The sequence below is a fragment of the Pan troglodytes genome, chromosome 10 (genome assembly GCF_028858775.2).
Source record: "Pan troglodytes isolate AG18354 chromosome 10, NHGRI_mPanTro3-v2.0_pri, whole genome shotgun sequence".
NCBI classification, from domain to species: Eukaryota; Metazoa; Chordata; class Mammalia; order Primates; family Hominidae; genus Pan; species Pan troglodytes.
Genome location: NC_072408.2, coordinates 101,484,340 through 101,499,327, shown reverse-complemented (window position 1 = coordinate 101,499,327; position 14,988 = coordinate 101,484,340). Strand labels below are relative to the sequence as shown.

At 45.0% G+C, this 14,988-nt stretch overlaps 1 protein-coding gene across 3 annotated transcripts in view; it reads left to right on the top strand.

Annotated features, from left to right (window-relative positions):
* Positions 1–14,988, top strand: part of TMCC3 (transmembrane and coiled-coil domain family 3) — a 307,508-nt gene that overhangs the window by 212,360 nt on the left and 80,160 nt on the right. The window contains exon 1 of one of the 3 annotated variants that reach the window (XM_001141714.6): positions 13,170–13,454. The exons of the other annotated variants lie outside the window; for them this stretch is intronic. Coding sequence (XP_001141714.1) covers positions 13,377–13,454 — 78 coding nt within the window. The 5' untranslated portion in view covers positions 13,170–13,376. Of the gene's footprint in view, positions 1–13,169; positions 13,455–14,988 lie in introns of those variants that run through there. 3 annotated transcript variants of the gene reach the window in all.

Sequence of the window (14,988 nt, the reverse complement as noted above, 5' to 3'; positions counted from 1 at the left end):
CCTTCACCTTACTAGGACACTTTCCAGGATAACAGCATACATCCTTACTGAAGTCTTACTGGTAAGGAGAAAGAAATACCACGTGAAGACAGACTTTAGGTTTTGTTTTGTTTGTGCAGACATTTATCGAGCTCTTATTTTATAAGTGCTTTACATATATTACATCATTTAATCCTCAACAACAGTATGAGGTGGGTACTATTGTTATCCTTAGCTTATGAATGTGAGAACCAAGGCTTTGGAGCTCGTAAGGAGCAGCGCCAAGATGTGAATCCAAGCAGTCTGTCTCCAGTACACCATACCGCCTCCCTGTAACAGCACAAGATCATTTACAATTGAATGTTTATGTGAGTGATTTAAGCAACAGATACTGTCAGAATTCAGAGAAGGGAGAGAGATAACAGTGTGGACTGGAGTGGACAAGGAAGGCTTCAGCAAGCAGCATCCTCTTTTGAAAGGACTGTGACTTGGACTGTTTAAAAACAACATCACATCAGATTTTTCTGGCAGTTTCATTTCCCACTTCCCTTATCCTGCAAAGTGAGTTGATAAAATGCAAAGTGAATTCACAGACGATATGTTCCTGGAGTGTAGCTAGCTCATCCTTCAGATTCAGTATGTGCTTAATGAAAGACAATTCTCCTGGGCTAGCCGTGCATAGAATGGAGTCAGCTAGAGATCCCCAGAGAACTGCTTTCTCTGTGGTTGTGTGAAGTAGGAACCCAAGCATCACAAGTCCAGTTACAGGTTTAACTGAATGGAACATTTCGTGCCTAGTAAAAAGTAAGGCATTTTTATCTATGTTTGTTTTCTAACCCTGTTGTAGACTTCTGGAAAACTGCAGTAGCAAATAGCCAGTAGTCATACACGATAATCAGAGAGTGAAACTCTTTCCAAGTGGTAGAGTCAAGAGGTTAGAAATAGCAAACCACTTATATTATAATCTGTGTGTGCATGATATAAAGTAAAGACTCAAACCAATATAGGAATCATAAAACATGGAGCAAAGCAAAGCACATGAATTTGCAAAATTTTCTTTTCTTTTTTTTTTTTGAGATAGAGTCTCGCTCTGTCGCCCAGGCTGGAGTGCAGTGGCATGATCTCGGCCCACTGCAACCTCTGCCTCCAGGGTTCAAGCAATTCTCATGCCTGAGCTACCCAAATAGCTGGGATTACAGGTGTGCATCACTACACTCAGCTAATTTTTATATTTTTTGTAGATACAGGGTTTTGCCATGTTGGCCAGGCTGGTCTCAAACTCCTGGCCCCATGTAATCCACATGCCACAGCCTCCCAAAGTGCTGGGACTACAGGTGTGTGCCACCATGCCTGGCTAATTTTTGTGTTTTTGTAGAGACAGGGTTTCACCATGTTGGCTGGGCTGATCTCAAACTCCTGACCTCAAGTGATCCGCCCGCCTCCACCTCTCAAAGGAATTTGCAAAATTCTCTACTCAACCTTGCTATGTAACCTTTTACTAAACAACTCATATAATGAGTCGTTTTGAACCTGAACCAAATCTATGAACGTTAATATGTTCTTCCAACCAAATCAGGACTTAATTATCCATTATTTATTCCATAAAAACCTTGTAGAATCACTGCTTTGTGCCAGGTGCTATGCTCCACACTGATGGGCCAAGGATAATGGACATTGCCGTTGGCCCTGAACTTGTGTGGTTGAGACACAGCATACACCGTGGCCAGGTACTGACATGTGTGGTCATATTAATGAGCACCACCTACAGTCTTTGTTTGCCCTCAGTTTCCACAGCTGGTCAACTCCTCTGGTGCAGCAAAGGGCCATAACCTGGTAGAATATTCTGTGAACAACTTCTTCAGAGAAAAAGTTCACTCCTGCTTGTGTTGTTCCCCTCCTCCCAAAACCCAGTTTTTTCTGTGAAAATGACTACAGTTGCATCTAAATTTAATTTAATTTTTTTTTTTTTGATGCAGAGTCTCTGTCACCTAGACTGCTGTGCAGTGGCACAATCTCAGCTCACTGCTACCTCCACCTCGTGGGTTCAAGCAGGTCTCCTTCCTCAGACTCCTGAGTAGCTGGGATTACAGGCACCCACCACCACGCCTGGCTAGTTTTTGTCTTTTTAGTAGAGACAAAGTTTTGCCATGTTGGCCAGGCTGTTCTCGAACTCCTGGCCTCAACTGATCTGCCCATCTTGGCTTCCCAAAGTGGTGGGATTACAGGCGTGCGCCACCATGTCTGGCCTTAAAACACATTTTTAATTAAACTTTTAATTTTGAGATTGTTGTAGATTCACATGCACTTGTAAGGAATACTTCTGAGGAACTCTGTACACTTTACCTGTCCCCCAGTGGTAGTATCTGTGTCTCCCATGGTAGTATCTTGTCAAACTTCAGTACAAATATCACATTAACATTGGTGCAATCCATCAATCTCATTCAGATTTCCCCAGTACTTGTTTGCGTGTGTGCATGTGTGTATTTAGTCCTGTGCAATTCTATCCACCACCACTCTCAAGATACAGAACAGTTCCATCCCCACAGGATCCCTGGTGCTGCCTTTTTATAAACACACCCACCTCCCTCCTGCAACTACCCCCTCCTGTTCCTAGAGCCTGGTACCCACTCATCTCTTCTCCTTTTCTATACTTTTATCATTTCAAGAATGCTATGTAAGTGGGGCCGGGTGCGGTGGCTCATGCCTGTAATCCCAGCACTTCGGGAGGCCGAGGTGGGCAGATCACTTGAGGTCAGGAGTTTGAGACTAGCCTGGCCAACATGGTGAAACCCTGTCTCTACTAAAAATACAACAATTAGCTGGGTGTGATGGCAGGCACCTGCAATGCCAGCTATTTGGGAAGCTGAGGCAGGAGAATTGCGAGGCGGAGGTTGCAGTGAGCTGAGATTGTGCCACTGCACCCCAGCCTGGGAGAAAGAGCGAGACTTCATCTCAAAAAAAAAAAGGATGCATATCAAATAGTTTGTTCCTTTTTATTGTTGAGTCATATTCCATGGTATGGATGTACCACAGTTGTTTAACCATTCACATGTTGAAGGACATGGTGCTGCTACCAGGTTTTGGCAATTACGAACAAAGCTGCTATGAATATTTGTGTATAGGTTTCTGTTTGAACATGTTTTCTTTCTGGGATAAATGCCTGAGAGTGCAGTTGCTGGGTCAGATGGGAGATTTGCATGTTTTAGTTTTGTAAAAACCTGTCAAACTGCTTTCCAGAGAGGCTGAACCATTTTACATTCCTACCAGCAATGTATGATTTATGTAGTTTCTCCACATCCTTGCCAGCAATATGTGTTATAACTCGTTTTTATTGTAGCCATTCTGATAAGTGAGCAGTAACATCTCATTGTGGTTTTAATTTGCATTTCCCTAATAGCTAATGACATTTAACATCTTTTCATGTGTTTATTTGCCATTAGTATATTCTCTTCAGTGAAATGTCTGTTCCTATGTTTTGCTCATTTTTTAATTGGATTTTTTTAATTTTTATTGTTATTTGAGATGGAGTCTTGCTCTGTCTCCCAGGCTGGAGTACAGTGCCGCCATCTTGGCTCACTGCAATCTCCGCCTCCCGGGTTCAAGTGATTCTCCTGCCTCGGCCTCCCAAGCAGCTGAGATTACAGGCACCCGCCACCACGCCCCACTAATTTTTTTGTATTTTTAGTAGAGACGGGGCTTCACCATATGGGCCAGGCTGATTTTGAACTCCTGATCTCAAGTGATCTGCCACCTTGGCCTCCCAAAGTGCTAGGATTGCACATATGAGCCACTGCGCCGGGCCAAGGATTGTTTATTTTTTACTATAGAGTTTTGAGAATTCTTTATACATTCTAGGTACTCATCACTTGTTATATGTTTGGTTTTGTAAATATTTTCTTCCCATCTGTATCTTGTCTTTTTATCCTCTTATCAGAGTTTTTTGAGAAGCAAAAGCGTTTACTTTTGATGAAGTAAAATACATTTTTGTACTTCTTTATGTAGCCTCAAGTCTGTAGGCAAGGCACATGTTGAAGACCATCTCCCAGAACACTTGAAGGCAGCCTGGAGAATTTTCTCGTTGCTCTTGAGAAATCAATAGCATGGAATTGTTGCATTTGCTAAAAAAAGGAATATTCAAAGGCAAGTTCCCTAGCCTGCAGAGTTTCAATTGAGTCTGTCTACTTTCCTGTTTTTAATCAAAATCTTGCCAAGTGGAAGTTTCGGGCTTCTGTGCCAGATAATTGCTAATACTAAATAAGTAGCAGTGATTGTTTATTTGCAGTCACATAGAACATGCTATGTTAGAAATTAAATGTAAATGTTAAGAATGTGGTCATTTTTAGTTGGCTATAAACCAGGTAGTTACAATTAGAGATCCATGTTTGCATCAGGCCAGAAAGCTGCTTATCCACAACATAAGCATTTCTATCTATCTATCTGTAATATAGATATGTAGAGCTGATCAGCATGTGTTCACCTCAAGCTAGTAGAATACATTTTAAAAACCTGATTTATTCTTCCTTTTGCTCTGTTCTTATATCGTTGCGGAGGGAAGCTTGTTGTACTTTTTGTCTTATGACTCTTTCCCCCAAAGGGAACACTTCCCTGCACTATTAAATCAAACTGGAATATGAAAAGAAATACATTTTCCTTTCCTTTACAAGAGGCTTGTACTTTTGTTTTCAACATCTGGCTTTCCTTGTCTTTCCTTCTCCCTGCTGCGATGACCATAGGACTGAAACATCTAAGGAAGTGAGCTGCATGAGGAGACCACCTCCTTCCTTTGTCCTACTACCATGCCAAGCACATAACTATCCTGGCATCTACAGCAACGTTTTTGGAGGTGTCTGCCTCACTGTCTAGATGGGCTGTCCCTTCTGGATGTCTTACTCATTTCTATATTCTCAGCACCAAGAGCAGAGGCTGTCACACCAAAGGTGCTCAATAAATGACGGGAGAATTCACAAATGTCATTAACTACTTAGTAGCTGAAAATTGGTAACATCCATCATTCAGTGAATTTTCATCCTTTCCTATTACCCATTCCAACCCCTTAGGAACAGACACTAGTTTTTGCTTATGTCGGAGTCATTTTTTAAAACCCTAATGCCTAGGAAATAAGTAGACATTTAATAATGTTGATCTCATTCACTCAGCAAACATTTATTGAATACTATGTTAAGAACTGTCCAGAATACCTACATGTACCTGGAAAGTACAGTCCTTTCCTTCAGGTAACCTACACTCTAGTGTGTGTAGCGGGGAAGCATAGAAATTATCACATGAAATATTTAAAGAATATAATGTATTATAACCTTTGTATTGAAATAATTAGTCCAGACTGTAAATAGTTGAGCAGTTCACAGGTAATCTGGTGTGGACTGACCACAGAAGACTCAAGCTAGTGGCCTGAGAAAACTCTAGAGTCCTTGGTGCCCCCACTAGAATCCTCTGTTGATTCTCCCTTTATTTGTGCTGTTCAAAGTTCTTGCCTTCTCTTGAAATGCTGCCCTTTTCCTTGTCTTCTTTCTGCCCATACCCTGCATTGAATGTTGCATTAGACAGGATTCTTTGGGTTGCAGGAGTCAGAAACCCATCTCTAACGGGCTTGAGCAAAAAGAGGAATCCATTGCTTCATATCACTGAAAAGGTGGTCTAGGCAAGGCTGGTGTGGTGGATTGGCTGCCAAAATGACAGTCAGCAATTTCTCCCATCTATGTGCTCATCACTCCTTCCCTCAACAGGTAGACCCCGTTTCTCCTCCCCTGGAGTCTGAGCTGGACTTTTGACTTGCCTTGACCAGTAGAATGTGATGGAAGTGATAATCTGCCAGTTCTAGGCTAGGCCTTAGGAGATTTGGCAGCTTTTGTTTTTGCTGTGTTAGAAGGCAGCCACCATGTAAAAAAATCCAACTACCCTGATGGAGAGATGAGAGACTATATAAAAAAAAGTATTTAAAAAAGTATAAACAGGCCGGCTACAGTGGCTCATGCCTATAATCCCAGCTTTGGGAGGCTGAGGTGGGAGAGGCCAGGAGTTAAGATCAGCCTAGGCACACAGCAAGACCCTGTCGCTACAAAAAATAGCCAGGCGTGCTGATGCACCTGTAGTCCCAGCTACTCAGGAGAATGAGGTGGCAGGATAGCTTGAATCTGGGTGTTTGAGGCTGCCGTGAGCTATGGTCATGCCATCACACTCCAGCCCAGGTGACAGAGTAAGATAAAAAGTTTTTTAAAAAACTATAAACATATAAAAATAAAGACAGAGGCCTGGCCAGCCCCCACCATTCCAGCCACCCAAAGTCTTATAGGTGCTGACACGTTGTTTGTAGAAAAATCAACTCAAACTATGTTTTTCCTCTGTTCTCACACTACAAAAACAATAAACACAGAAGACTTCTGTGACCAAATATGGGAGAGGGGTTTCCCCACACACCAAGCAAGCAATCAGTTCTGGACACCAGCTGGGTGTCCTCCACCTCTACCTGGAGATAGCGTCAGACCCCACAGTTTGAAGGCGGAGTCCCCAAGACTGCCCTTCAAATGCCAGTCACAAGCCCAGGCCTTCAGAACTTCGGGCCAACCGGCTTCATGTTGGGGTTCCCATGACCCCCTCTTTGGGTTTGATTAATTTGCTAGAGCAGCACACAGAACTCAGGGAACCTTATATTTTACATTTACCGGTTTAGTATAAAGGATATCAGAAACGATACAGATGAAGAGACGCATGGGACGAGGTAGGGGAAGGAGCGCAGGGCTTCTGTGTCCTCCCTGAGTACACCACCCTCCATAGATGTCCAGCTATCCAGAAGCCCCCTGAACCCTGTACTCTTCGGCCTTTTATGGAGACGTCACTGGGTGGGCATGATTGACAACCATGTAGAAATGTGATTGGACAAAAGGGTATATGATCTAGTACTAAGAGACTGAGTGGCGAGACCCAGCAAGGCCTGTCTGTTCAGATTCTTCTTGGCTTCTCTGTGCAGCATTCTTTCCTCCAGGGTATGGAGCAGGACCCCTTCTAAAATGAACCTTATGTCCTACAGTCAGACAAGGTAGGTCAGAGAATTTCTTCATGGCCAGCTGCATGACAGAAAGGCAGGGGAAGATTCCTTCCTTCAGGAGAGAAAAGAGCAGGTGGAACAAGGGTAGGATAAGGCTTCTGAGGCTGGCTTCTGGGATCTAAAGTGCCCCAAAATCATGACAAGAGACTATTACAGGGGCATTGGTAATTATGAGCCAGGAACCATGGGTGAAAACCAATGTGTGTGTATATATATATATATATATATATATATATATATATATATATATATAAAATAATGTCACTCATATGAATGAAGCCATCTTGGACACCCAACCCCCCCCCCCCCAGTGCCACATGGAACAGAGAAAAGCCACCTCACCTCCCTTGGAGGCCTGCCCAGATTGCAGAATCATGAGCTAATGAGAGGTAGTTATTGTTGTAAGCCAACACCTTTTTTTTTTTTTTTTTTTTGAGATGGAGTCTCGCTCTGTCATCCAGGCTAGAGTACAGTGGCGTGATCTTAGCTCACTACAACCTCCGCCTCCCGGGTTCAAGCAATTCTCCTGCCTCAGCCTCCTGAGTAGCTGGGATTACAGGTGCCCACTACCACTCCCAGCTAATTTTTGTATTTTTAGTAGAGATGGGGTTTCACCGTGTTGGTCAGGCTGGTCTCGAACTCCTGACCTCAGGTGATCCACTCACCTCTGCCTCACAAAGTGCTGGGATTACAGGCGTGAGCCACTGCACCTGGCCAAGCCAAAGCATTTTAAGGTGGTTTGTCATGCCGCGATAGCAGATGGAAAATGCTGGATCTAGTGCTCTAAGGATTTAGTAAGAAGTCTTTCTCCGTTTCATGGCTCTGCTTTCCCAGGGAGGCTGTCTTTACATGGTGGAAGGATGTCCACTACAGCATCAGGCTTGCATTGTACCAGCTTAGCAATGCCCACTGGAAGGGCATAGGCTTTCCCAGCAGTTCTGGCAAAAGTCTGGGGATGACTCTCATCTGCTCTGATTAGCTCATGTGCCCATCCCTGCACAAGCCACAGTGACTCTGACTGGCCAAGGCTGGATGACATGCCACTCTCTGGATCCAAGGATGGGAATGGTCCACCTTATCTAAGCCATTTGGATTAAAAGTAGGAGTAGGGTAGGTCCCAATAGAAAACCTAGGTACTGTCTTCAGAATAAGGGGTGGGATCCTGGGCAGGCTGAAACAACAAACATGCACTACAAAAGTCAAGTGTAATCCTACCTCTTTCCATAGGCCTTTCACTCCAAACTTTAAACTATTACAGCTCAAATGACCTGGTCTCTTCTTTGGTGCTTTTAGCATCTGCTGTCTTGTTGTGCTCCTTCCTTATAGTTTGCAAGTAAATTCTTATTTCACACCTTAGGTATGAACCTTTGTATTTCTTATTGTTCTGACTGCATTTGTTATTGTAACAGTGTGGTATTTTCCATACTTTCTGCAGAGAGAGGCTCTTGGAGCTTGGAGGTATCAAAAGCACAGAATTCTTACATTGACAGGAGGAATTTGCACCTGCGCTCTCCCTCTCTCTCTCTCTCCAGGGCTGACAAAACCCTAGGCATTGGCATTGCATCCAAAGGAGGGGATGTGGTCTATTTTCCCCTTGGGTTCTGCCTCCCAAAAGGAGACCCAGATGGTGATCAGCACTGCTTGTTTTCTTTCTGTTCTGGGGAGCTTGCTCTTCTGCTATTTAATTTGTATATTTTTAAAAAATAATTTTGTATGAGTGCCCAGCAGAGCAGCTTTTGGGCAACTAGCTTATGAAATAAATTTAAATGATCTAAAAAAGAACATCCTTTGTTAATTGAAATTTAAATGAGCCTAATGAAGTTTTAATTTATCCTTCTCATTGAGGGTCAGCATTCCAGGATGGAATTCTAAGAAACATCAAGACAGTAATAGAAATGGAAAGTAGATGCCTGTTGGTACCCCCAAGCAAAGCCCAACCCTGGTTTGTCAGGGCCTCTCTGAGTTTATTCACACGTAAAGTGCTATTATGTTTATTTATTTGAGAAGGTACCCCTAACTGGTGATTTGAATTCCGGAATTAAGGATATCACCATATCTGTTCCTTTGAGTCTCTGTTACCTTTAAAATTTTAAATTATTCTTCACTATTGTGTGTATGTATGAATGAATGTACATCCAGTGTACCAACAGTCATTTGTTAAAGAGCATTATATATTTGTAATTGTGTACCCCTCTTCTATTGAAGCCTTCTTCATCTCCCCACCAGAGATACTGTCCTGAAATTTGTGTTTATTATCCTCTTGCTTTTCTTAAACTTTACAGGAAGGCTGGGCGTGGTGGCTCACGCCTGCAATCCAGCACTTTGGGAGGGTGAGGCGGGTGGATCACTTGAGGCAAGGAGTTCAAGACCAGCCTGGCCAACATGGTGAAACCCCATGTCTACTAAAAACACAAAAATTAGCCGGGCATGGTGGTGCACACCTGCAATCCAGATACTCAGGAGGCCGAGGCATGAGAATCACTTTAACTTGGGAGCCAGAGGTTGTAGTGAGCTGTGATCGTGCCACTGCACTCCAGCCTGGGCGACAGAGTGAAACTCTGTCTCAAAACCAAAAACAAACAAACAAAAAAACCAACCAAACAAAAACTTTACATGAACCTTTTTTTTTTTTTTTTTTTTTTTTTTTTGGTGGAGACAAGGTCTCACTATATTGCCCAGGCTGGTCTCGAACTCCTGGGCTCAAGTGATCCTCCCACCTCAGCCTCCTAAAGTGCTGGGATTATAGACATGAGCTACCACACAGCCTACATGAATCTTACTGCAAGTAATTTTTTGTGGCTTGCTTTTTTTGTTTCTCAGTATTGTTTGTGAAATTTGTCCATATTGATTTTTTTTTAGCTGGAGTTTGGTCTGTGGCTTATTTTTTTACTTTATTGTTTATTTTCATAAGCAGAAGTTTAATTTTTTTAATGTCAAACCTTTGTGGTTTATGCTTTTTGTGTCCTGTTTTTCTTTTACTTGAGATGATAATGATATTCTTTCATTTTCTTCTGACAATTTTAAGTTGTGTTTTTCCACTTTAAGTCTTTAATCTTTTTTTTTTTTTTAATTTTTAATTTTTTTAGGGACAGGTCTTGCTCTGTTGCCCAGGCTGAATTCCTGGCCTCAAGTGAACCTCTTGCTTCAGCCTCCTGAACAGCTGGGATTACAGGTGCAAGCCACCATATCCAGCTAATTTTTTTTCTTTATTTTTCCTTTATCTGGTATTGGTTTTTGTTTATGCTGTGAGGTAGAGATCAATTTTATTTTTATCCAAGTGAAAAGGTAGATCATGCCACTCCTTTGCTCAAAAATTTCCAAATCTTCCCATATTCCCCAAAATTAAAGTTCTTTTTTTTCTTTTTTCTTTTTTTTTTTTTTTGAGTCAGAGTTTTGCTTTTGTTGCCCAGGCTGGAGTGCAATGGCGTGATCTTGGCTCACTACAACCTTTGCCTCCTGAGTTCAATCGATTCTCCTGTCTCAGACTCCTGAGTAGCTGGGATTACAGGCATGCGCCACCATGTCCGGCTAATTTTGTATTTTTGGTAGAAACACATTTTCTCCATGTTGGTCAGGCTGATCTTGAACTGCTGACCTCAGGTGATCGGCCCACCTCAGCCTCCTGAAGTGCTGGGATTACAGGCGTGAGCCACCACGCCCTGCCTAAAATTAAAGTTCTTAAAATAGAATGAAAGTCCATATATGATCTGGCCCTCTGAAATGTCTCTGACCTCATCTCTTTCCAGTGAACACTGGCCTCCTTGCTCTTCCTTGAACACTCCCGAAATGTTCAGGGCCCTTGACTTTCTGTTTGTCTGCTGGAAATTTTCAATGTCTATACTTCTGGCTTCCTCATTTCCCAAGTCTCTGCTCAAGGTCACCTTATCATGGAGGACTTCTCTAGCCACCCTAGCTAAAATCTCCCTCCAACACACACACACACACACACACACACACACACACACACACACACCCCAGCGTTTGGTATTTCTCTTCTTTCAAAGAACTTACCTGAAAAACTCTCTGGGTCTGGTATAGTTGTGTGTTGGGGTAGTGGTAGATGGGTATTTTTAAAAGTGTTGATTTAATTTTTTGAATAGCTTAAGGACTACATGGGACTTTCAATTTCTTCTTAAGTTAGTTTTAACCCTTTCTCTACAAAAAATATATTTTTAAAATTAGCCAGAAATGGTGGCACACACCTGTAGTTCTAGCTACTTGGGAAACTGAAGTGGGAGGATCCCTTGAGACCAAGAATTTGAGGCTGCAGTGAGCTATGATTGTGCCACTGCACCCCAGCCTGGGCAACAGATACCCTATCTCTAAAAAACATTTTTAAAAAAATTTTACTTTCTGAATAGTTAATATATGCCCACAGTATAAACATTCAAGTTTCAAAAGTATACACAGTGAAAATTAGATCTCTCTCCATCTCTGCCTTCTAGCTACCTGGTTCCCCTCTCTTGGCATCAATTTCTTGTCTGTTTCCCTAGTTTCTTATTTATCCTCCCAGATATATGTCGTGCATGTAGAAGCACATAACATATATTGTTTTTACATAAATGGTGGAATGCCATATATATTATCCTGCACATTGCTTTTTTTCCACTGAACCATGTATGTTAGATTTGCTTCCAAAGCTATTCATAGAGGGCTGCCTCATTTCTATTCCAGTTACCTAATATTCTATTGGATGATGTACCATCATTTATTTACTTAGTCTCCTTCTGAAGGATAATTAGGCTATTCTGTCTTTACAGTGGCCTTCTAAGAAGCCAGTGTGTTTTGCACATCTTTAATCGCTGCTTCACCCTGATGTCAGATATACCTTCTCCTTAAACTTCCATTCCCATGCTATCATTTCCCTGTTCAAGAATTTCCAGCAGCTGCCCAGTTCCCACAGAATAAGGCTGAACTTCTTACCCTTGAACGAAGATCTGCATGGTCTCTGCCTTTTTTTCCATCATGTCTTCCTGTTCCTGAGGACACTCCCCAAAACTGATGACTTGAGGTTTTCCCAAATGTACCTCTGATTTTAGGGGCTCCAAAGTTTTCTTCAGCCTGCTCTACCATCCCCTTTGAACCCTATGAGGGAAATCCTTCCCTCCCCCTGGGCTGGTCACACTGGGCTCCAGGTCCTCTCTGGAACAGCTGCACTTTAAATATTTCAGCCCAGTCTCCCACTGTACACCCTACAGAGCCAGAACAGGTGTTTTGAATTTTGTTTGGGGTTACTGATATTTAAATTGTTCACCAATGGTCCTTCCTCTTCTAGACTCCAAATTCCTTGTGGGCAGGGACTGATGACTGGGAATGGGGAATACTAAAATGAAAAGATATCCTGACTTCCAAGTAGCTTAAAACATAAAGGTAAGCTGGGCACAGTTGCTCACGCCTGTAATCCCAGCACTTTGGGAGGCTAGGGCAGGTGGATCACGAGGTCAGGAGATCGAGACCATCCTGGCTAACACGGTGAAACCCCGTCTCTACTAAAAATACAAAAAAATTTAGCTGGGTGTGGTGGCAGGCGCCTGTAGTCCCAGCTACTTGGGAGGCTGAGGTAGGAGAATGGCGTGAACCTGGGAGGCGGAGCTTGCAGTGAACCGAGATTGCGCCACTGCACTCCAGCCTGGGTGACAGAGCGAGACTCAGTCTCAAAAAAAAAAAAAGAAACATAAAGGTGAGCCAGATATGCAAAATTAAAATACACAACACAGTAGGATCTTAGTTTAAGTGGAAGTATGCTCTATGCTCAGGGCAATCATGGTCTGGGGGAGTCTTTTATTTTATTTCATTTTTTTACTTTAAATCTCTGGTCTCTAGTCCAGCGTCTGGTACATGGCAGCTGCCCAGTAAGTGCCTGTTGAATGGAGAATAACATAAAAAGAGGCATTTAAGGCAAGTGTCAACTTCTTGCAGTAACAGCCACCTTTTATATACAAAATAAGTCAACAGATAGTGTAGTGTGGATGTCGCTCATCTTTTGGGGAGAAAGAGGGCTGTGTGGGAGGGGGTGGAATCAAGTTTCAGCCAGGGAGGGAGGCGAAGACATTGCCTCCCGGGTCAGGGGTGGGTGGGGGGTCCCGGCGGCTGCGGGGCGCGGGAGAGGCGGGGAGAAGGGAAGGGGGAGGAGACTCTCGCCTCCTGCCCCGCCTCTCCCACCCCGCGGCGGCGGCGGCGCAGGGCGGCAGCGCGGGTGTTGGCACCAGAGGCAACAGCTGCAGCAGCCGCGCCGCCCCCTCGCCCGCGGCTCCCGGGGTGAGCCCGAGCACGGCCGGTGGCTCGCGGCGCGGCAGCCCCAGAAGACGGGAAAGTTCGCGGCCGGAGCGCGGAGATGCCGGGCAGCGACACGGCGCTCACCGTGGACCGGACCTATTCGGACCCCGGCCGGCACCACCGCTGCAAGAGCCGGGTGAGCGCCGCGAGCTGGGGGGCGGCGGGTGCGCGCGGGCCCGGGGGCGAGGCGGGCTGGGGCGGCGGCTCAGTGCTAACCCACGCGCCCCCGGCGTTTCGCCGCCGCCCTCCGTTGCCGCCGGAGGTCCGTGCCTCCCCGATCCTCCGAGCTAAAAGGGTGGGCGTCGGGGGCGTCGGAGCCCAGGCTGCGGTTCTGGGATCCCAGGTCCGCCTGCCCCTCACGGCGCCCAGGTCCCCGCGCGCTATGCGGGACGCCCGGTTCCCCGACGGCCCGCGCTCTGCTGTCCTCCCCGCCAGGGAGCGCCCGCCGCTCCGCGAGGGAATCCCGCCACCCGCGGCCCCGCGTCTCCAGGTCTCCGGGGTCTCGCCCTGGGTGTGACGGTGCCCTCCCCGCCGAACGTCCCGGCGGCCGCCCTGTCTCCCTGTCCTCGGGGCGTGTGGCCGGAACCCAAGCGCGGTGCGCAGCCGGAGCGCGGGGAGGCGGCGGACGGGCTCTGCCCAAGTGAAAAGTCAGAATCTTTGCGCTGCCTCTCCGGAGTTTCGAGCCGAGCCGAGCAGGCGCCCTCGCCATTGTTTGCAGTGTAATTTGCTGTTGCTGATTTTGGCTGTGGGCGAAAATAGCTCATTCTGAGCCTGCTGCAGAGACGAGCCCTGTAGGGCTTCAAAATAAAGACGGAGGCCGCAGCCCAAGCGCGGGTCTGTCCTGGGAGAGGAAGCCTTCGCCCTCCCCGGTGAATACCTTTGCCCTCCCGGGCTGTTGAATCGTCGAGGCTGGATGTGAGGCTCTGTAACCCGTTCTCCCCACGGCTGATTGAAGTGCCATTTAACAAAGCACCTCCACGCTGGCATCTGTTCTGGCAGGAGGCACCTGGAGTTGTTCTTTGCTCCGCCAACTACTTACTCGCTTGTCCGAGAACTGGGGATTTGGGTGTCAGCCTCTGTGTAAAGTTCACGGAGGGAGAGCCGGGCTCAGATTCTGGCCTGCCACCTCCGAGATCGAGAGACCAACTGGATGGACATAGTAGCAATAGTGACGGGGTTGTGTCGCGGCCCTTTGTGCAGGATTTTGGTCTTCACTCATAATTTGAAGTAGTAATCGATTGCCCCAGAAGTGAAGCAATGAGTTTCTGGTTTATTTGCCCGCTTTCCCTTTTTCCTTTAGCATCTGTTAATCATTTTGGAAGAATGATTTGAGTTTTTACAGATTGAATATATTTGGTGGAATAATACCTCATGCACTCATCTCAACCTTACAATTCTCTTATTTTTGCACTTTCTTTAAAAGTTTCGTAACAGTTTGCTGTGAAAATAACCAGAAACTCCATTTGGAATAAACATTGAAGAAATGTGCTTACCCACAGGTAGACATTTCTTCTTGGATAGCTGTAGTACTAGTTAACAGAACTATGAAGAAAAGGAGATCATCTTCGAATGCATTTGTAATTGAGAGGATTCTGTAAAGTTAATATTGCAGACTTGAAATGTGAAAGCTTGTTTTTTCTTGTCACAACTGTGATCTTCGTTGTGTAAAC